This window comes from Mytilus galloprovincialis, chromosome 2 (assembly GCF_965363235.1).
Source record: "Mytilus galloprovincialis chromosome 2, xbMytGall1.hap1.1, whole genome shotgun sequence".
In the NCBI taxonomy this organism is placed as follows: Eukaryota; Metazoa; Mollusca; class Bivalvia; order Mytilida; family Mytilidae; genus Mytilus; species Mytilus galloprovincialis.
This window is the reverse complement of record NC_134839.1, coordinates 28147976-28172168: the sequence shown is the minus strand read 5'-3', so window position 1 is coordinate 28172168 and position 24193 is coordinate 28147976. Positions and strand designations below refer to the sequence as shown.

The following is a 24193-nucleotide window of genomic DNA, read 5'->3' as shown; positions in this document are numbered from 1 at the left end:
ACTGTGTAGAGAAGATTTTATAAAATCTGCAATATTTGAACTCACGAACAATGAGGCAAATATTTGTACTTTTGGTAGATGTTATTTTTTTCTTACTCTTTTCATTCATTTTCCGCTATATCTACTTATAAAATTCACTTTCAGTCGTTAAGTTCCCGAAAAACGTCGTTGGACATTTTTCTTATTCTTGCTTAATATGCAGCCACCGACTCAAATGAAATTTGGAAAAAATAACGGCTTTAACGACACAAAGAACCGACACATGTCGTTGTTCATGCCAAGTTTCCGGAAGATCAGAGAATAAAAAATAGGATCACTATACATAAGAGTTAAACCAGTTTTTCATAAATGTAACGTTGGACATCCGTTTTTTTCACATAGCTTTGTTATTTTAATCCTCAAATATACTGGATATTACTTAGTATATAATCAAGAGCTATAAAAACATAATTTAAAACATATATTGAATTTGTTTTAATAGTGGTTCGTGTTTGCTAACATTTTTATTTTGTTTTGCGGAGGAAATTTCAAAGATTCTGTTTTAAATCTTAGGGGTTGTAGGAACAGCGTGCGTAACGTTAAAGAGTTTATGAATGACGGTCGACAAATAGAGACATAAAGGCCACACCTAGCAGCCGGTTGCAGTTTGGTCTTGAAAAAAGTATTAAATATAACAGTTCGCAACTTCAGCGAAACAGACATTCAAGTCACACATGCGAACCCCCACCCCCCAAAAAAAATACGCCTGTTTTTTTATTCATCATTTTTAATGCTAAATAATTCTGTTGGAAATTTTCGTTTCTTAAATAGCAAAAATGTGGACAAGATTATTGTTTTCAATCCAGATACGGCAAGAATTTTTGTTTTTAAAAGTCAAAAATCAAAGTCAGATTTTTTCTGTCAAATATATATCTCGCACTGCCTACTCAAACAATTGGTTCGTTCCTTAGACTTTAAATCTATCTAGAGCTTATACTGACTGGGGATCATCATTCAGCTATGTTATTTCTAGTTTAAATAGGCTGGGGCGTTTGGGGTTACACATGTTTTCGTAGGTAAACAATATTGCTGTGGAAATTTTTATCATGAAAGTGTAATAGAGTATAACTTTCTGTCTCGTGGATTCAAATTACAGTAACACATGGATAGACTGAGGATGACAATCATGGCATCTTCAAAGCGAAACAGGATTGAGCAAGAACGTATTGACTTCTATTTCACAATTCCACGAGACAGAAAGTTATACTCTATTACACTTTCATGATAAAAATGATGAATAAAAAAACGGGCGTATTTTTTTTTTTTGGGGGGGGGGGGAGGGGCGGGGGTTTGCATGTGTGACTTGAATGTCTGTTTCGCTGAAGTTGCGAACTGTTATATTTAATACTTTTTTCAAGACCAAACTGCAACCGGCTGCTAGGTGTGGCCTTTATGTCTCTATTTGTCGACCGTCATTCATAAACTCTTTGTCATTTTCGACTCATTCGTAGCCTTTGGTTAATTTGGAACCCCTCACTTCCCTTAATTTTGTTGGGTGAAACATATCAACCAAACATTTGGATAAAAAGTACTTGTTTGTCTTTCTTAAATCGTGTCGGTCGTATTGTAAATTTCACTGAATAGCCCGGCGTATATCTGGTTTACAAAAAGAGAGGTTATTCTAACTAAACATACAACAAACGAGAATTTTCCATGTCAATTTTTTACTGACAAGTCCCACTTGTAATATCATGAATATAGCAGTGCATAGCTTTGGATCCATACTATCATTTTATGATGGGGAGAATACAGCATAAAAAATGTCCAACCCTTACACTTTACAGCAACTGTAAAATATACATGCTCAAATTAGGAACCGTTTAAAATGTGCATTTTACACTTATTTTATGTTTTTGAGCCCCAAAAAGGTAAAAAAAAAAATTTCGCCTCGCTCCGCTCGGCTATCTTTAAAAATTTCGCCCCCATTTCTAAAATCCTGGATCCGCTCCTGACATGAGTTTGACATAATCAGTAAATTACAGCAAAACATTTCATTATAAGTAAAGAATTGTTGCATAAAAAATAAATACACGGGAAATGGCAAAGTTCTCGAAGTCTTGTCTGATTAATCAGTTTACAAAAAAAAAAAAAAAAAAGTCCAAGCGAACGGGGGGTTGGGGGGGGGGGTGTACGCCCTCTACGCCCCCCCCTCTGGATCCGCCACTGGACCATATCTTTTCTATTGATATTCTCTATATAAAAGATATATTCTTATATTTTATTTTACAATTCTATCATTTCATTTAGCTTATAATCACACAATTATGTTTTTTCCTGTACAATTCATGCAAAATGTGTTATTTTGTTACAACCAGTAACTTGAGAAAATGCTCTTTGACCTATAATTTTTATCATATTTTTGAACATATCTCAATCAATCTAATAAAAATATTGATCTCTGATATGCTATACTACATACGAGCTTCGTTATACTAGATATGAGCTTCGTTATACTACATATGAGCTCATATGTAGTATAACGAAATCAGAGATCAATATTTTAATTAGATTGATATCTCAATGTATATACTTCGTTTTGGCAAAGCATACTATATAGTAAACAAATTCTATCATTTTTTATTTACACTCCCGTAACACCCTATCGTGCCAATCCGTAGTAAAATTTAAATCTTTTGTCGAGCCTGAAACTTTTGTTGCAGAAAGCTCGACATCGGGATAATGATCCGGCGGCGGCTACGGCGGTGTTAGCTAACTTCTTAAAAGCTTTATATTTTAGAAGGTGGAAGACCTGGATGCTTCATACTTTGTATATAGATGCCTCATATTACGAAGTTTCCGTCAGTCACATGTCCAATGCCCTTGATCTCATTTTCATGGTTCAGTGACCACTTGAAAAAAAAGTTCAGATTTTTTGTAATGTTGAATTCTCTCTTATTATATTGAAGTTATAGGATATCTATGTTTGGTATGTGCGTACCATGCAAGGTCCTCAGACTGTTTTCACTTGACCTCGACCTCATTTCATGGATCATTGAACAAGGATAAGTTTTGGTGGTCAAGTCCATATCTCAGATACTATAAGCAATAGGCCTAGTATATTCGGTGTATGGAAGGACTGTTAGGTGTACATGTCCAAGTGGCAGGTGTCATATGACCTTGACCTCATTTTCATGGTTCGGTGGTTATAGTTAAGTTTTTGTGTTTGGTCTGTTTTTCTCATACGTTATACAATAGGTCTACTATATTTGTTGTATGGAATGCTTGTAAGGTGTACATGTCTAGCGGGTAGATGTCATCTGACCTTGACCTCATTTTCATGGTTCAGTGGTCAAAGTTTGGTTTTTGAGTTGTGGTCCTTTTATCTTATACTAAATGCGATAAGTCAACTATATTTGGTGTATGGAAATATTTTATGATCTATATTTCAGTCGCGCATGTTTTATTTGAGCGTGACCTCAATTTCATGGTTCATTGCACAGTTTTAAGTTTTTGTGTTTTGGTCTATTTTTCTTAAACTATAAGTAATAGCTAGGTCAACTATATTTGTTGTATGGAAGCATTGTTAGCTGTACATATCTGCCCGGCATGGTTCATCTGACCTTGACCTCATTTTCATGGTTTATTGGTCTTTTTTAGTTATCTTGGTTAATGATAAGTTTATGTGACAGTTGTAATAAAGCTTTTTATCCTGCAATTGGGTGTCCTACTATAGAGATACAGCCCTACAGATATCGCTATGCTGTATCTGTATACTATACAGATATCGCTTTAAAGCTCCGCCCACTGCCGGACTGAGTATTGTTTGAACCTGTGTGACCTCAGAATGTGTATTCCAGTTGCATTCCAATGACGATGACAATTGTCGATTTCAAAACTTGAATGTGTATGATTGTGTTACAAAATCAACCATGTCAATTTCAGCATGCATGTTTAGTGAATGTCAAGTCTGAAGCGTAGGACAACTCGTACACTTCTGTTTCAAAATTGACAATGTTTTGTTATTTGTTTTTACTGTTGAAATTAGTTGTTATGTTAAAATAGATAATTATTCACCTGGAGCTATGTATTATTGTTGACCATTCGAGATTCTTTTTCGCGAACCCGTCTTCAGCGTAATGTGTGATTTTGATATTACTACGCGGGCCTCAAGGGGTTACAAATCGAAAATAAATGCTAAATATGTTCGTTTTTGTGTCTTTCAAAACACAATCAATATACAGAATTAATTGCAGGATAAAGACAATAACTGTTTAGTGTCTTTAAATATCAGCTGTATTTGTACTCGGCTCGAAACAGGTGTAGTAGCTCGCTAAAAGCTCGCATACACCTTGTTTCCTAGCCTCGTACAAATACAGCTGATATTTAAAGACACTAAACAGTTATTGTCTATATACTTAGGTCTATCAACATAATGTCAATGATTAGCAAAGAAGGCGAGACATTTCAGTGTGTGCACTCTTGTTTTTATATATAAGTTGGTATTTTTTTTTAACTTTATTTCGAATTAGAAAAAAAGGTTGCAGGTGTAAAATATAGTATAGATACCAATAACAAAAAAAAAAAAAAAAAAATTAAAAAAAAATAACACGGCAAGTACACCATTCCTTGAAATTATCTCTTCCAGACATATGATGAAATTTTCTCTTCCAGGCATATGATGAAATTTTCTCCTCCCAGACATATGATGAAATTTTCTCTTTCCAGTCATATGATGAAATTTTCTCTTTCCGGACATATGATGAAATTTTCTATTTCCAGACATATGAAAATCAGTAATGATAAGTGTTTGTTACATTGAAATCGAACATTCATAAGTTGAAAACTATTTTTAACTTTTTTTTTTTGTATTCCAAACCGTTCCCGGAGCAGTAGCAATTATTTTTCCCCAGATTGGTCAATAAGCCAAGATGGCGGCAAATGTTGAACTTGTAAACAGAGCTTGGACAGTTTTAACAGACACTTTGACACCTGGAGAAAAAAAAGTAGCAATTCTTTTTAGAGTTTATAAATTTGCCATCCTTTTACTTTAGGGGTCAATTTACTTTACGGTGTGGGTAAGGTTTCGGGGTAAGAGCTGGTGTTATCTGGTTATGTTAGGGTTTGTTTTAATGGAAGCAAGATAACTCGTACCAACGGAAACTCGTACCATGTTAACTCGTACCAAAAAAGTTAACTCGTACCAACTTAAAGTCGTACCACTGGGAAGTCGTACCATTAAAAAAATGTTTTGTGGTGTTTTTTCTTTCTAAAATTAATTAAAAAAAAGTTGAATTACTGTAATTTTATCAGGTTGGGAACAAACCCTCTATATGGTAATTATACCTGTATAGAGGGATAATCCTTCTATAGAGAGGTAAAATTATCCCTCTATAGAGGGGTATTTTTGTTAAGACTGGATTTAAATCAAAATAGGGCAGAACGGCATTCTCTACTTATTATGACAGTAACCTGGAACAGTTGATGCATCAATTGATGTATTTAATTTAATATGCACATGCCCAGTTTGATGCTTATCTGACTAAATATAAAATCTATTGTTCACCATGATTGAAAGCTGTGATGATCAGGTAAATTCTACTCACTTATGCCTCACTGAACAGAATTTCTATTGTTAGATTTAACATGAAATTTAAAGGTCAACTATTCCTTTTGTTGTTGATCAGGCGTTCAGATAGGTATACAATAGATTGCAAGTTTTGTCACTTTAGCAGAAAACTGGTTATCCCAATTTTTAGTCAAGTGCATATGTTGATGCATATAATGCTAGAGATTATAGCCAATATAACTAGAAAATGCCATTCTGCCCTAATTTGCTTTAAATCCAGTGCAAACAAAAATACCCCTCTACAGAGGAATAATTTTATCCCTCTAAAGAATGATTATCCCTCTATACAGGTATAATCACCATACAGGTGGTTTGTTCCCAACCTGTTTATATCCAGGTGTAATGATAAGTCGTTATCCTAAGGCTATTTTTTTCTTATTTTTTCTGTACACTTAGCTATCATTTTTTATTACCATGCATTGTCAAGCTTGGTAACTCATAATTATTTGTCAGTAACTAAATGTACGATGCTGTCCCATACTGAACCTTCTGATCTTGTTTGTTTACATTTAAATTTCAATGGCGTCAAAATCACGTGATTTCAATTCGTTCTACCCAATCAAATTGCTCTACTGTCAATTAGGGGATTTTCCAGTCTACGGCAATTACGTTATTTCTTGGTGGGATATTGCTTCAAAATAGTTTGCAATAATTTTTGGTTTTATTTAACAGGAAAACTCTTTTTTGCCATCCCTTTTGACATCAGTGGAATTCTGTATGAATATTTATCTACAGTCATGATGGTCAGAATATCGATCTTTTTATAATGAATAAAAAGAAAATTCTATGAAAAATAAATGTAAATTATTTTTCATTAACCTACTCCATATTCCTGTACAAAATTATGGCATGGGCATCGTTTTTTCAATTAGTTTTCCTTTCATTTTGGTTGGGCTTTTTTCGCGGGAAAATCGCGAAAGACGTAAGGAGCATGTCATTTTAAAATTCCTAAAAATACGATTTGCTTGACCTGTATTGCCTGCCACAAGATTGATGACGCTGAATGGAATGTACACAAAGCAATGGAGGCCGGAAGTGGGATTTTGTGAAGTTCTAGAATGTTTTTAGACATTCGGAAGTCGGGATTGAAACGGGCATTAGAAATTTGGCATTTTTTAGCAATAATTGAGAACAACAATGCAAACTTACCTTCAGAAATGTTTTTTTATTCAAAAGTGCAGAAAAAACGTATTTTACATTGTTTTTCTACGCCGGAAGTAGCGTAGTGACGTCAATGAGGAGTTTCCCCGTGTGTTAAGTTCAAACACAAATACCTAACGAACTGACAAGATGAACGATTTTAGAATACGGTAGGATACTGGATTTTAATGAAAACGGACAAAAATACGTTTTTTTTAATTAAGATACTAATATAAATGGTCTTAATAACCTTAATACCCTGCTAATTAATATACGATATTCCTTTGATTGTGTGATCAAATTAATACATTCCTTTGATTGTGTGATTATTGGTTGATTATTAATAAGCAATAGAGTGTGATGTATGTTCTAAATCATAGGCGTAGCATGGCTTAAACTAATGGTACGGTTTCGGCAAATTATACATATGGGTCACAAAGTGGCCCATCCAGCCTCGCATAGCGAGGCTGCATTATGGTAGGAGGTATGGAGGCCGCTCAAGGCCCCCAGAAGCTTTAGGTTTTATAGCGTTAAAATCCTGCATTCTGAGTGTTTCCTGGCACTAAAAAATGTTTTTGAACAGTAGCATTTTTTACAGGACAATTTGAAAAAAAAATGAATGTCTGTGTATTGCGGGTTTTGTAGTTTGTTTTAATTCTATTTCTGTGTCATTTACATAGCAAGATTGGTAAATGAGAACAATGATCAACAATACTGTCATACTATATTATTAAGAAAAATAACAGTATATATTCATAATTAAACACCAATAAAATGCATTTAAATAAGTTGGTACGAGTTGGCAGTGGTACGAGTTATTTTTTAGTGGTACGAGTTAACGTTGGTACGAGTTTACATTGGTACGGGTTAACTATAATTCGTTTTAATATGAGGCAAGCATTACCTGTTTAAGGGGACGAAGTCTGTATGATTTTTTTTTTAATTCAAACTTATCTTACAGGGCTTTCCATTGAAGCCGGTAGCCGGCGGAAATCCGCCGCTTACGGTGGCTTCAAGTGCCGGCTACTTCACTGACAAAAATATAAATTCATAAAGAAAAAAATATCTTTTTCAAATGTTTACAGGCAGCCGAGAGACGTATTGTCGCAAAGGCGCGGTCACGATAAACAAGGATGAAAAGTCAGTGTTTACCTTGGGCTAAATATAGTTCGCGTGAATGAATTCAGGTCACTGATTGGTTGTCTATTTAAAGTCAGAATGCATCGTTTCTTTTCAAAGATAACAAGAGAGACGTTCCGGTGGTCATTGAACGATAACAATAGAGACGTTCCGATGGTCATTAACTCGTTGGCTTTTTTTGGCTTTTAAAACGTGAAGACAATCAGATAGGATGACAATCTTATGTAATAATGTTATGGAATAATATTAGTCAAATTAAAGAAAGTGTAGTAGATCATATTGTTCACAATCTGGAAAACAGTATCTTTTGAAGTTCATTTTTCAAAGCCCACGTGGTGTTCAGAGAATCAAGGTCAAAAACGAAAGTAGAATATTGACGACTCGACCTCAAATAAATAACATTTCCAAATGATTTATGTATCCGACTTATTGAACAGTTAACAAAAAAAAAGAGAAAATCAGAGGATATATTAATTTTCTGTCAATGCTTGAGAAATAATTGTATGATTTAAATACGCGTAACAGTCTTTAGAGAGAAAAGGGGGGTCATTTGTTTACAAATGCACGTAGTTATGCAAAATAAATCGATCAAGATTTCTAACAATCCGGATGATTATTTAAATAAAACTCCTTTAAAAGTAAATGAATTTATCATAAGGTAATGAAAATAAAAAAACTAGCATAGAAAAAAATGAAATTTCTTGTGAGTTTGTTTTTTTTTCTTTCTTTAATTTCATACATAAAAAATGGTCATTTGAAAGATGAAATTAGGTGCCAGGAAATTGCTAGAATGCAGGATTTTGCTCTATTTATGCCAGAGCTTCTGGGGGCCTTGAGCAGCCCCCAGACCCCCTGCCGTAAGGCACCACAGCTGTGCCGAACGCGTGTTACTGCCGCCTATAATTTTAATTGAGCCTTCTACTTCAATTTCGATGGAAAGCCCTGATCTTAATTTCAACACGGAAATACCGTAACGTTTCCGATTTTGGGTCTGTTGTTAGGGATGTTTTAGTTGTATTTAAGTTATGACGTCATATGCAATGTAAACAAAGAAACACTATCTATAGGTAACGTTTTTTCATATCAAGGAATTATTAAAAATGAAATTTTTCTTGCGTTCCTTCCTATTTTATATTAGACTGATAATATATATTTAACTCAAAGTTTCATGCAAACGAGACCGGAAAAAATAAGTACATTGTAGATTTCTGCGCAGATGTGGGAGTTCAAAACACAACATAAAAAAGTTTGAACAATTGGTAAATTTTTAATTAATTAAAAATACTTAATTCCATCTCGGATGCTTTCGACATTTCTCGTTACCTTTCGACATTACTTGTTACCTGTTTGTCAAAATTTATCGTTCGTTATTTAATAGCATTTGATTGGTTAATAGAAATACCTGTTCACTTCAGGTAAATTTTCATACAAATATTCCCTGGTCATTTCGAATTGTGTACTGGTCAATTCAACACGTTAAATTTATTTATGACATATGTATGATTGTAATTTTTTATTTATGCCAAAATATGATTATCATTACTTATGTGTTGAGTTTTGTTTTATTACATCGAAATGGGAGTGGAGGGAATTTTGAGTTCATTATTACAATGAAAATTTTGGGAAATTTTTCAACTTCGTCCCCATATAAATCTGTCTGTATCTGTATAGTGGTACGTGTAGAATCCTATTTAGGCTTTTATACACGGTGGAGAGGAGTGCCGTTGTTATGGGTGGTGTTCTCGTAGAGTGGTCTTAAATGCCTCTACAGATCATGCATGCATTATATAGTTGGTTCCAGTGAATAGTTGTTTCAACAAAAAATGAATGTTTGTACTGTGGTTTGTTGCTATTTGATACTTTAAGTCCTCTGGTGTTATTGTTACCTTGACGTTCAATAATATTGCCATATGTGTGTGTTAAATATATCATAATGTAATCGTTCTTTACAGCTATATGGTCTAGGATATATGACCTTAAAATTATAGTTTGATATTCTTCTTTTAACACATCAGACATGTCATAGTTGAATTATGGGGACCCAGGGGTTGTGGGCTCCCTTTATGTACACATACTATGATGTAGCTACAAATTTATTATGACAATGTACATACATTGTAATTTTAATTGTTACATGTTATACACCTTATCACTGAACAGGGTTGGCAAAAACCCGGGTTTTATTAGTATTGCCCAGCCCAGTGGGGAATACTGGGAAAACCCGGGTTTTACTGGGTTTTAGTGGGTAATACTGGGTAGTATAAAATACTGGTCTAAATTTCATAGAGGATTCAGTGATCAAACACAAATGTAATACATTTAACATACATGTATATATATAACTTGTTTTAGTTGTCTAGATTGGTCAGACTGTAAATATAAAGCAAAAAAATCATTTTTTTCAAATAAGTACAACTCTTATTAAGAAGTAAGAAAAAATACATTTTAGTTCATGTATGTGTACTGTGACTCATCATTAATAAGTAATTATTCAGATTACAACACAGATTTGTTTATGTAACAATAATCAGCCCTTTCAATTCTATAAATTTTAATGGCCCTTTAATAGGTTGCTTATTTAGCGATATATAAAAATGAATGTATAACAATTAAAGTAACAATTCACTTAAAAAATGCATTTTTTTATCAAAGATTTGATTATCAAAACAATGCTTGGTAATTAACACGGTATCCTTAAATGTGCAAATCTTGCATTCTGCGTACATATAGAATTAATGAAGAACTAAATGAAATTGAATTTCTCATTCTTCTAGAAAGGACTCAATGGTTATCTGTATAAAAAGTATATATTTAGCTGTAATACTATGAAACTACACCTACATGTATGTCTTAACTATTTTGTGTTAAAATGAGCTTAAAAAATCATATTGCCCAGTAATGCCCAGTATTACCCATTTCTGGGAGTATTGTCCAGCCCGGGAAAACCTGGGTTTTCCCACCCGAGAATTCCCAGGAGGGTAATACTATGCCAACCCTGTCACTGAAGGCTTCAGTAAAATTTTGGAATCATAATACAAAATATCTGAAGCCACAATGGAAAAATGGTTGTTACATATGCAAAATATATGTTCAGACTGGCACAGATCTAAAAGTTATTTAGTTTGCGAGCAATCTGTGGAAAAAAATTCAATGTAAAAAACAATTACATTACTATTTGAAATGAAAAAGTTTTGAGTTGATACAAGGGTGTCATATATATTCAACCTTTATCTTACGTCCTACAATTATTTATTTGAATTTTTTAGACTTCCCAGACATATATCAGTTCAGAAGTTGAATTCCAGAATGCTGTTGAAATTCTATGCAAGCAAGATTTAGGACACATCATAGAGGAATGGTTTCTGGATACTTTACAAGAAGATTTGCGACAAAAAGTTGGTCCACAGTTCTGGAACTACTTTTCTATACAGCAAAGTGAAACAGACCAACTTCTTGAAGCAGTTGAATATTTACATAAAGTGACAATGGATTATCTCCCCTGTATTCAAAGACTTGAATCCACAACCCAAATAAAACGTTGGAGGAAGTCGTCCACCTTATTTAATACATCCTCATTGACAGAAGCTTTCATACTTCTAATGAAATCAACATTGTTTTCCATTTTTCCTAGAACTTTTCAAGAAATAGTGAATAAATTTTATTCAGATGCATTTAAAGTGTTTCATCATACAACAACTGAACCTGATCAAGGTATACATGTACATGTTGTATTTCTAGTCCTTAACTGTTTACTGGCAGCATATATATGTCATGTATATAGATGATATTATAAATTATCTTTGATCATCTCAAGGAGCTTGAGCAAAGTGAGAAAAGCAATCGAGTTGAGATGACCAATGATAAACTGTTTATCACTATTTTACCTATGACTACGTTATTAAATTATTGAATACAACACATGGGCCCTTAGTTTCTAGCCATAATTTTTCATATTACTCAACTAAGGAAATTATCAGTCAGTAAGATCAAAGGAAAATTTCATAAACTAGCAATAAAGTATGTTACTTTTTATTTAAAAATCCTTTATTTTGCAATAGTACAATAATTTATTTTTCCTTCTTCTTAAATTTTCTTGGAGAACTAAATGTGACTTTCATTTAGAAGCTTAATCTCTTATCATTTACATTTTGTATTGTAGACAGTGAAGATGATGAAGAAACCAGCTGTAAAGGGTGTGAACAGCCCACAGAGACATGCTTATGTCAACACATAATGTTGAACTTCCATAATCTTAACAGAAAACTGTAAGTGTAAACAGTGACATGCTCATAAACAGACACATATTCACTTCAATAAAGTGATATCATTACTGAATCACTTACAAAAAGTCTCAGGATCAATGATACCTTGTAACAATTAAAAATCATGTGAGCTATTGTAAAAATTTGAAGTGCATTGTCATGATCCCTCTGTTCCTCTGTTGTAAACATTTAATAAAATCTTTCCTCTGAAACTACAAAATGTTACCAAACTTTTTTAAACTGTTTCTCAGGGAATCAGGTTTAAAATGGTATCTAGGAATTTGAACAATCAACAAACATGATTGATGTTGGTAAATAAGAAGATAAGGGTTATATTCTAGTTTTTGCCGTATATCTCAAAACCTATTAAAAGCAGTAAGAGTAAAACTTAAATATTAAATTTTCTTCAAAGGTTAATTTGAACAAAATTGGCAGTTTGTGAGTGGATATTATTTTTAAAACTATTATAAAGAAAAACTTGAACTATAAAATCATGAAGTCAATAATTTGTACAAATATTAAGCCACCCATGCTGAAATTACCAAGTGCCCCCTTATAGCAGCTATTTCTCTTTATTGATGATTATTAACCCTATAGAAATTATACTCCTGAGTGACTATTTTTGCTCTTTTTTCATTTTTGTCACAAATTTTAATAGAAACATTTTGAAGTTGAGACTAATTGTTTACTATTTGAATATTTCAGAGATGACATTGGTATCCTAGAGAGAGTGTCTGGAACAGCTGTTACAAATATTGTACATGAAAGAATAAAGACATATGTAGAGAACTCTTGCAAAGGGAACTTTGAAACATCTTATATTGATATATTGGAAACAGTATGTTATATAGATAAAAAACATAGAAAACATCTCATAGACCAGAGAGACAACAACCCAACCAAAGAGCAGAAAACAGGCAAAGGTCACCAATAGGTCTTCAACACTCGAGAAAATCCTGCACCCTGAGGCGAGCTTCAATTGGCCCCTTAACAAAAATGTGTACTAGTTCAAAATAAATGGATGTCATACTAAACACCAAAACATATAAATGAACTAAAATTAATAATCGTACAAGACTAACAAAGGCTAATGGCTCCTGACTTTGGACAGGCGCAAAATTACGGCAGGGTTAAAACCGTTTAGTGAGATCGCAACCCTCCCCCATACAGCTAGGGCCACACTTAAAAAAATTTAGGTTTGCCAAAACCCTGCCCAGCATTGAGACAGTTGGTAGGTAGGTAGGCATTTTCTTTTTTTTTGGCAAAGAGAAATTTAAATTTAAGTATCAGATGTTAATTAGTCTTCATGCCTATCTGAATAAAAAAAAATTCACATCAGGGCAATAAAAGACTGAGTATGCAGCTATTTTCTGGGTAGGTAGGGTTAGGGCAAACAAACCTATTCTTTTTTATGGCCTAGCCAATGTAGAAAAAGCAAACACAACAGCAATACACACAGTCAAACACAATTTAAATGTTTGTTTCTTTTGTAAATAACTAGATAATTCAAATATAAAAGATAGTGAAAAACCTAGCTTTTGATTTCTGAGAGTTCCTGGTTTTTCACTTTTTCTGGTGATACATTATGGTAAAAGCATGAATTGTCTAGTTTGCAGTAAACAAGAAAATACTATTCATTGATATTTGTGTAAATATTTACAATATGTACTACATGTACATGTACTGTATTAAAAGTTAATACTAAACAATCTTTTTCTTTATGTTGACAGTGGTTAGATACAAAAGTTCTTGGTTGGTTGCACCTGGTTTATTCGGGTAACAGAACACACATATACTCTGATTGTATAGATGGATTCAAAGGGAGGCTACTCCATTTCCTGTATGAGTCTTTTGCAAACATTCAAATTGAGCAGCTCTTCAATATAATCATAGAATTTCCTGAATCTGAACCAGCAATATTAGATCTTAAGATGTGTTTAGAGAAAACTGATGTGAGGACCCAGTTGGTAACATCACTGAAATCAGCGTTAGAAACCAGACTTTTACATCCAGGTGCGAAACATTATGCATTTTCCTGCAGCAGTTTAGGACTGTAAATATTGAACAACAAATGATAAAGCCCTTTTTGGTAAAAAAAAAAAAAGTCGCCCTATTTTGTAACTTTTACAAGCTACATGTATGGTGGTTAAAAAGGTTAGCCACTATTTCAAAATTGCTTATTTGACTGATTGAATTACCATATGTTTATTTAAGGAGGCTCACAGGTACAAAATTTTCAGCAAAAAAATAAAGATACGTTTTTTCATTACAAATTTTATTTATAACACTATTAGTATTACTTTATGATATGGTACAAAAATCTACCAAAAAAATCGATTCAGTTTGGCCCCAGATGACAATTAAAATGGTTTTATCATTGAAAAAGCTCCAAATTATCTCCCTTTGGTGTAAAAATGTCATTTTTTGGCATTTTGAAATTGAAATATCTTATTTAACTCATCGGTGACCTATATTTTTTTATTATTTTTTTCAAATAAGCTGTACATAAACTAAATAATTGTAAAATTTAAGTGATTTCTGTAATTTGTTTTTTTTTAAATTCCGTATTACCTCTATTTCTCCTATTAGTTCAACAGAAAAAAGGACATTAACAAAATTGTAAGCTTCTTTTGGAGGCAGATTGTGAGCTTAATTGAAAGGTGACCCCATTTTTTAATTTCATTTTTCTATTAAGTATATGATAAAGTTCATTTATAGAAAAATACAGTGAAATCCTTTATTAAAAATAAAAATTGATTTATAGCCCCCTTTACACAATGTCAGCACATATGAATTTTGTCAATCAGATATATTCTGTTGAAAAGGTTTCTTGATTAAAAAAAGAATTTCCTTTTAGGGTATCAATGTATGCAAATAAAAATACATCAAAATAGTCATTTTCAAACTTTAAGAAATAAACCCGACTTCGTTGAAAAAAAGAAAGATTACTTATTTTTCTATGATGCCTTGTAGAGTAGCTAAAGTACAATTATTGTATCCTTTTTAAAAAATGAATAAATTCCATTGTTTTGAATATTCATATAAAAGACTGATTCTTTTCCAGGTGTAAACACATCAGATATATTAACAGCTTATATTGCTGCTATCAGAGCTCTACGAGTTTTAGATCCAGCTGGTGTTATCCTAGAACTTGTTTGCCACCCTGTCAGAAAATACTTAAGGTATGATATATAATTAAGTATTCCCAAAATAACTGTCTCTAAGAGAGTTTCTTTCAAAATTTATAATTTTTGAAATACTAAGGCTATTCTACCTCAGGGAAAGATTACCTTAGCTGTATTTGTCAAAACTTTTAGGAATTTTGGTCCTCAATGCTCTTCAACTTCGTACTTTATTTGCCATTTTTTTTTTTTTTGGATTCAAGCGTCACTGATGAGTCTTTTGTGGACGAAACGCGCGTCTGGCGTATATACAAAATTTAGTCCTGGTATCTATGATGAGTTTATTTTCTAACTAGGTAACAAATAATTTCAGTGATAATTATTTTTCCCCTATTCAGAACATATCTTAAGTACAGCTAGTCTGCAGTTGTTCTTGAAGTTGTATGTAATTTTTTGGCTGTTTTTTCAGAGTCTGAATTTCAATAGTCCCTACTCCTTTTGTGTGATTAAACATGTTACAAAACAACTCTAGGTTGCTGTAAGATTTCCAACAATGAACAAAAGCCATACAGTGACATACTGTATAGAAGGCTATAAAAAACAGAAATGACAAAATAAGAAACAATTAAAACCAGAAACACAATGCCTGAACTATTTTAAAAAACAATAAAGTAAAGCAAATAGTAAAGACAATCTAAAATTATAACCACTAAATTATTTATTCCTGATTAACATGCACTTGCAGAAAATTGTTGGATTAAGCATATTTGTGACCTCTCAACCCTCCTCTAACCTGGGACACTGGTGTAACAACACAACATAAGAACAAATTGTAAAATTCAGTTGAAAAAAGCTTGACTCTTCAGGGTGACCTATGTTACTTCTGAATGATACTGTCAGGTACCAGTTCTCTAACTACTAATTATATACCATTGATATTCAGGTCCCATGGTGATACTATCAGGCCAGACATGCCAGTTCTTCAATTACTAAATAAATGTATATATCATTGATATTTAGGTCCCGTGATGATACTGTCAGATGTATTGTTTCTAATTTAACTGACGACGGAAGTAATGAGTTGTTAGATGAGCTGATTAAAGGACAGCCATTACTACTGGATGAGACAGGACATAGTGATAATGAAGATGAGGATTGGGAGAAATGGATGCCTGATCCCGTGGATGCTGATCCGTGTAAGTATACCATTGTAAGTCAAGGATTGGGTTGAAGGGTGCCTGACGTTATTCATCAAAATTAGTCAATTTTTTTATTGTCAAAAAGAATGTGTACATCTTATCTTCATGCACCAAAAATTTATGTCATTTGGCAAGAGATTTAATGGTTTATCGTCATGATGATACCCCAGTTACGACCCTCATTTATAGGTGTTTAGAACCTGATATTACTAGACTTCAATTTTTCTCCTCTCATATTTCATAACTATTTTTCACAGTAAAAAAGAGGAATATGAATGATGTTTTACACCAAATTTTCTAAATTAAAAAAAACCCAACTTTTTATGTCTTGTAGCTACCACATCCAAGAGTAGAAGAGCTTCAGATATTATAAGTATGCTGGTCAACATTTATGGTAGTAAGGAATTATTTGTGAATGAATACAGAACATTACTAGCAGATAGAATCCTCACTCAATTTAATTACGAAATCGAGAAAGAGATCCGTTACTTGGAACTACTTAAACTAAGATTTGGGGAGACACAATTACACTTTTGTGAAGTCATGTTGAAAGATGTAGCTGATTCCAAAAGATTAAACACCAGAGTTACTGAAGCTAGAAATAAAAGTGGTGAAAGAGGGGTGAGTTAACCTATCTTAATATTTTGTAGACCGTGAGAATGTCAGGTTTATTGTGAATCCTCTTGCTATTAAGTTTATGAAGGTCTGTGGTAAACCAAAGACACACAAAAATATTTTTTTTTTTTTTTTTATTAGGAAATAGAATTTTTACGAGACATTTGGACCTATGTCACATTTTTGTTCCTGACCTTAATCATTATTTGGTTCAAAATAGATAATTTATACAAAATGTAGTTTGCTAGATAAAATTATTGAAAATACTAATAAAAAGAAAGTATAAGACTCCTCTCACATTAAGACAAACACCACCATCTTGCAAATATGTAGGGCTGTTCTATGCTTACAGGCCAAAGCTGTATGAATGCTTCACACTTTTCTATGCTTACAGGCCAAAGCTGTATGAATACTTCACACTTTTCTATGCTTACAGGCCAAAGCTGTATGAATACTTCACACTTTTCTATGCGTACAGGCCAAAGCTGTATGAATACTTCACACTTTTCTATGCTTACAGGCCAAAGCTGTATGAATACTTCACACTTTTTTATGCGTACAGGCCAAAGCTGTATGAATACTTCACACTTTTCTATGCTTACAGGCCAAAGCTGTATGAATACTTCACACTTTTCTATGCGTACAGGCCAAAGCTGTATGAATACTTCACACTTTTCTATGCTTACAGGCCAAAGCTGTATGAATACTTCACACTTTTTTATGCGTACAGGCCAAAGCTGTATGAATACTTCACACTTTTCTATGCTTACAGGCCAAAGCTGTATGAATACTTCACACTTTTCTATGCTTACAGGCCAAAGCTGTATGAATACTTCACACTTTTCCTTGGTGTTTTGAGTAATTTGTTTCGTTTTCCTAAAAGATAATTGAAGATCTACTAGTAACAGCATACATACTTTATGAGTACTGGGTTCTCACCAGAATTTTAAAATGTAAAAGTTGTTTTGTTATAGGAAATTGATGTAAATGCAATGGTTTTATCAGCCCAGTTTTGGCCAGCATTTAGAGAAGAGAAGATAACTCTCCCAGAAGTGATGCAGGAATCACTGAAGGAATACACAAAGAAATTTGAGGCTCTAAAAGGAAATAGAACATTAAACTGGAAACCACATTTAGGTATGTCAGCTTGTGAAAATAACCTTTAAAATTTATGCAATAATCTGTTTGTTTGAAAGTTCTTGTAAGAATGTTTTTTTCTCTCTCAGTATAATGAAAAGTTCCAATGAACTGCATGATAGTATACCTATCTACTCAGCCAAACATACAACCATATTAAAATAATTATGATTATTATTTACAAAATCTTTGAATATATTCCAGAATCATTTTAGAAATATTAAAACATGCTAAGACAGGAAACAGACTGCTTCAGCTTTGTCCAAACAAAGTGATCTCTGAGAGACCAATACAAAACTCGCCAAAATTTGAGATGAAACAATTGAACCTACACTAGTACTATCAGTAAAATTAATTTAGCTTCAGTAAACAGACAATGTTTAAACAAAAATTGTCAGTTAGCAATATTATTTGTTTTCAGGTCTTGTTAACATTGACATAGAGCTTAAAGATAGAACAATCAACTTTAATGTGTCTCCGGTTCATGCTGCCATTATTATGCAGTTTCAGAAACAAGGTATGTTAAGTTTGTAAAATAGAAAGAGAATTGGGGTAAATATCAATGAAATTGCAGCAGATAATTATGAGTTTACTTGAAATAGTAATCTGGAGGTGAAAAATAAGATGGATCAATAGTTGTATTATTTTTGACTGATCTTTTTTGTCTTGTGTATATTGGAAAACCTGTAATTACTGTAGATTCTTTATTAAACGTCAACATACCTGCTTTTACAGATTTCATGGTTAACAGTGAACCACAAATTTAAATGTTCAACTAAATTCAAATTTCTATTATTTTGTATGCAGACTTATTCCTCTATCCATGAAAATAAATACACATGAAAATAAATACATAAAATAAATACACATGAAAATAAATTAATCGGCAATAGTCATGATTCACTACAAACAAGGCTGATAAAATCTTCAGTTTACGCATATTGAGGCATGAAGAAAGAGTCTTTAGGGAAGCCATTAAATTCTGAGAATGATGCATTAGGCCAGGTACTTTAGTTATATGATTATTGACAAACAGTTTCTGCTTATCATAGTGAAGTTGAATTTTAATCTCCTGTTTTTAAAGAAAAATGGACAGTGGAAGATTTGAGCAATGAGTTGCAAATGCCGGCAACAGCATTGAGAAGAAAGATAGCCTACTGGCAAACACAGGGTCTACTCAAGGAGGAAACAACAGACACGTTTCTCTTGGTGGAAGAACATAAGGGCCGCACACATGATGTTATTGTTACTGACGATGATGAGACAGAATCAGCCATGGCCTCAGCTCAGTCACAGAGGGAGGAAGAATTACAGGTTAGTTATTCCATAACATGTTTAAATTGTGTGGTGTCTCATTTTAGTCCTGTGTGAGAGGAGAAATTACTGGTTAATCATATTCTTATTTTATTTGAACTGAATTTTGTTAAGTCTTTAGTAGGAGCTATTAAATGTAAAAATATGGTTCTACCTCACTTTTATTCAGAACTCCCTATCAACAATTTAAATAGTGAATCAAAGGGTATACAGGCCTTCAAAATTAACTTATGAAGGCCAGTAGCCACCTGGGCTACCAGACTTGAATATCAGTTAGCCCAGACAAAAAGTCAGTAGCCCACATAATTTTACTATCACCGGTGAAACCCGCGAAGCTGAACTTCCTAGGGGGGTTTGGGGGCATGCTCCCCCCCCCCCCAAGAAAATTTTGAATTTTAGACTCAAAATCCTGCATTCTGAGCATACCTGGAGATGATTTAGATGCCTGGGAAATTTTCTTTTCTTTGTTGTTGACTTCAATCAAATTTCAATTTCATTAAAAAAAAATCATTTGCAAAATGGGAATCTTCATGCCCTGTGTACAAGATTTTTTTATATATCTTTTAAAGACAACTAAAGAATTCTCTGTTCTGGAATACATGTAGATGATAGATGAAATATTTCATTTTATTTCTATAATAATCTAATTTATTAAATATCTTGGTCGATTCATTTTGCGTATTAAACTACGTACATTTGTAAACAAATGACCCCCCTTTTTTCTCGACTATTTCACGTATTCCAAAAGCGTTGTCATGAACTTGATATCTTCTCTGATTTTCTTTTTTTTTTGTAAACTGTTAAGTTAGTAAGGAACATAAATCATTTTTAACTATAAATGTTATTTATTGTGGTCGACAATATTCTACTTTCGTTTTTGACCTTCATTCTCTGTACACCACGTGGGCTTTGAAAATGTTACTACAAAAGGTACTGTTTTCCAGATTCTTAACAGCATTATATATATCAGACTTTCTTTTATTTGACTGATATTACTTCATGACATGCTATTGTCATCTTCCCTGACTTTCTTCGCTTTCTTGAACATGTTGAAGCCAAAACCTTGATTGCTTCATATTGTTAATGACCATCGGAACACCTCTCTAGTTATCCTTGCAAGCATACGATACATTCCGACTTTAAATAGACGACCAATCAGTGACCTGAATTAACGTGAACTATATTTAGTCACAGGTAAACACTGATTTGATATCCTTGTTTATCGCGACCATGACTTTGATGCAATACATTTTAAAAAGATTTTTTTTTAATTTAAATTTTTGTCCGTGAAGTAGCTAGTACCTGGAGTCACGGTAAATGGCGGATTTCAGGCAGTCAAGAACTTGTTTTCAATTCGCCACCTGGGCTACCACAACTGAGTAAAAAGATCGCCCAGGTCAATTTCTGGTCGCCATTGGCGACTGGGCAACTGTAGTTTTTTTCCCTGGTATACTTATTTATGTTTATGCCCCACTTATTATGACCCATCTAGGAGCATTATGTTTTTCGGTCTGTGCTTCCATTCGTCTGTCCTTTTGTATGTCTGTTTGTCTTGCTTCAGGTTAAATATTTTGGTCAAGGTAGATTTTGATGAAGTGTAAGTCCAATCAACTGGCAACTTAGTAGACATGTTCCTTATGATATGATCTTTCTAATTTTATGCCATATAAGAGTTTTGACCCCAATTTCCGGGTCCACTGAACATTAATAATGATAGCGCGAGTGGGGCATCAATGTACTATTGTCACATTCTTGTTATACATCTGAGATGCTCAAAAGAAATTAAAGAACACATTATCAGAGATCTCCATGACCTTTTTCACAAAAGCCCAACGTCATTGTCAAATGAACCTTGCCATAATTGAATAACTTTCCTATGATTGAAACGTAAAGTGAAAACTTGTTTTTATATTGAAATTTAAATTTTAATCATTAATACTGTGCAATGAAACTGGCTTGCCCTTATCTGTAACAATGTAAGAGAGTTACTGAAATTAAGATTTTCAATATCAGATAATGGTTGTTTTTCAAGTGCCCTTTTTGGTATCATCTATGTTTTATTGGAAAAGCCGTTATAAAATACTAGATTTTAAAATACCAGATTTTATAACTAACTCTAAGAACTATTATATTTTTACATTTTTTTCAGGTTTTCTGGTCGTACATCGTGGGAATGTTGACTAATTTAGAAAGCCTTCCATTAGAAAGAATACACACAATGTTGAGAATGTTTGCAATGCAAGGACCAACCACTATGGAATGCAGTACACAGGAACTTAAAGGATTTCTAGATAGAAAAGTTAAAGAACAAAAACTAATATATGCAGGAGGTGTTTATAGGCTACCAAAGTCAAGCTGAATAAATTAAATCAATAAAAAACTTGTTTGTATCATTTGAGAAAATACTTTAACCTCTGAAACATTAGTCGTCACATTTTTAGTGGAAGAAGACGTCAAGTCTTCTGAAGACTTAAGGGGCTGACCATTGGCATTGAGTCTCCGTATGCCGCATTCATTTCGTGTATTACAATTTCAAAACAACTTAGATTCCTGACACCGATTTTTACACATGATTAGGCATCTGAATCATTTAATTTGTAAATTATGATTGTAAAACAATCACTATCGTAAATATGACCCTTTTATTTATGTAAATTATTAGATTTCATCTCATCCACATGAACGTTATTTGTTTACTTGTAACATTTGTATTACGCATGCGTGAATTTGGTATCGGGACAACTCGCCCTGTTTACAAGTTCGCCCTTGAAGTTACGAATTTGCAATCCTGCAGACAAGAAGATTTTGTTTTTATATAAATAAAAAGGATATATAAAGTGTTGTCTTTATTCATGGTTTTCCTTTGTCATGTAAATTAGATGCCCTTTGTAACATACATGTGAACCTCCCGTTTAGGAGAAAAAACTCCCGTGTATGAAATTTTTCAGACGCCATATTTGATAATTTCTTACTACTGTACGGGTGTAATTGACACCTGTGTTAAATTTTACCTGAAGATGTATAATTATATGGCTTCGCTTGACAGCTTGGGTGTCAAACATACTGGTAATCAACGATGTTTACCTCCGGCTAACTGCCGTTGTGTTATCAAAACGATGTGTATTGGGAATATTGAAATACTTTTTTGTTACTTCCTTTTGTTTTATCCTGTTTTCAGTTATTTTGCTTTTAAAAATGTAAATTGTAAAAAGACTATAAGTGATCAATATTTTAATCAAATAATCATAAAAGGATGTTGATTAAATGAATTTAAATGATTTTGGACAAATAAAAAAATTAAAATTTATAAATTATTTTAGAAATCTAGACCTCCTTTCAAGGATTAAATTGAAGTTTATATCATAATTTTGTTTACAAAAGAATTTTTTTAATTAATTTACGATGTTGCAAATATACATGTGGAGCTGAAGACATGAACAAAAATATATACAGATAAGATATATAAATATAATGATTCATTTGCTAGCAGTGAACAATCATTTGTCAAAAACAAAACAAAACAAGAAACAGATTCTTCTTATTATTTTATTTTATTCAAATAGAGAGGCAATAATGGAACTATAAACATTACAATTTGATGGAAATTTGTAGAAAAAACACAATTTCTACATCAATTGGTTACATTTATGACAAAATTTATGTCGATAAAAAAACATGATGTTTTGACCATTCAGTACTTAACCCTTTCCTCCATAATGACGCTTTTTGACGCCACCCCCTTTACTCCATAATGACGCCTTTTGACGCCTGTGTAGTACCTCAGTTGAAACACTTTGACTACAAAGTGTCTGCAGTAGACTCAATAAAATTTGTATCCAATATGAAAAGGAATATCATAGGAATATTCTACTTAAATTTATTTAATGAAATATTTGTTTTTTGCAATGCATTTTAATACTTTAAAGCCTATTTTCAGCATTTTATTGAAAAATTCTATTTTGTGTTCATTTTTTATACGACCGCAAAATTTGAAAAATTTTTCGTCGTATATTGCTATCACGTTGGCGTCGGCGTCGTCGTCGTCGTCGTCGTCGTCGTCCGGCGTCTGAATACTTTTAGTTTTCGCACTCTAACTTAAGTAAAAGTGAATGGAAATCTATGAAATTTTAACACAAGGTTTATGACCACAAAAGGAAGGTTGGTATTGATTTTGGGAGTTTTGGTCCCAACATTTTAGGAATTAGGGGCCAAAAAGGGCCCAAATAAGCATTTTCTTGGTTTTCGCACTATAACTTTAATTAAAGTTAATAGAAATCTATGAAATTTTGACACAAGGTTTATGACCACAAAAGAACGGTTGGGATTGATTTTGGGAGTTTAGGTTTCAACAGTTTAGGAATTAGGGGCCAAAAAAGGGCCCAAATAAGCATTATTCTTGGTTTTCGCACAATAACTTTAGTTTAAGTAAATAGAAATCAATGAAATTTAAACACAATGTTAATGACTACAAAAGGAAGGTTGGTATTGATTTTGGGAGTTAAGGTCCCAACAGTTTAGGAATTAGGGGCCAAAAAGGGACCCAAATAAGCATTTTTCTTGGTTTTCGCACCATAACGTTAGTATAAGTAAATAGAAATCTATGAAATTTAAACACAAGGTTTATGACCATAAAAGGAAGGTTGGTATTGATTTTGGGAG

The 24193-nt window shown here is 32.9% G+C and overlaps 1 protein-coding gene across 1 annotated transcript; it reads left to right on the top strand.

The window, feature by feature from the left end:
- Positions 1-4876: 4876 nt before the first annotated feature.
- Positions 4877-22372, top strand: LOC143063301 (anaphase-promoting complex subunit 2-like). The gene is made up of 12 exons (XM_076235360.1): positions 4877-4982; positions 11152-11596; positions 12045-12150; positions 12853-12985; positions 13878-14160; positions 15212-15329; positions 16290-16465; positions 16803-17089; positions 18058-18220; positions 18642-18737; positions 19305-19534; positions 21684-22372. The coding sequence occupies exons 1-12, from the start codon at positions 4908-4910 to the stop codon at positions 21891-21893; spliced, it is 2322 nt and encodes a 773-aa protein (XP_076091475.1). The 5' UTR covers positions 4877-4907; the 3' UTR covers positions 21894-22372.
- Positions 22373-24193: the final 1821 nt, after the last annotated feature.

Excerpts from the sequence above, each read along its gene's own strand:
- LOC143063301 (XM_076235360.1), top strand. The coding sequence starts at position 4,908 with ATGGCGGCAAATGTTGAACTTGTAAACAGAGCTTGGACAGTTTTAACA. Across the intron at positions 4,983-11,151 it reads TGACACCTGGAGAAAAAAAA|ACTTCCCAGACATATATCAG; the intron begins GTAGCAATTCTT and ends TGAATTTTTTAG. Across the intron at positions 17,090-18,057 it reads ATAAAAGTGGTGAAAGAGGG|GAAATTGATGTAAATGCAAT; the intron begins GTGAGTTAACCT and ends GTTTTGTTATAG.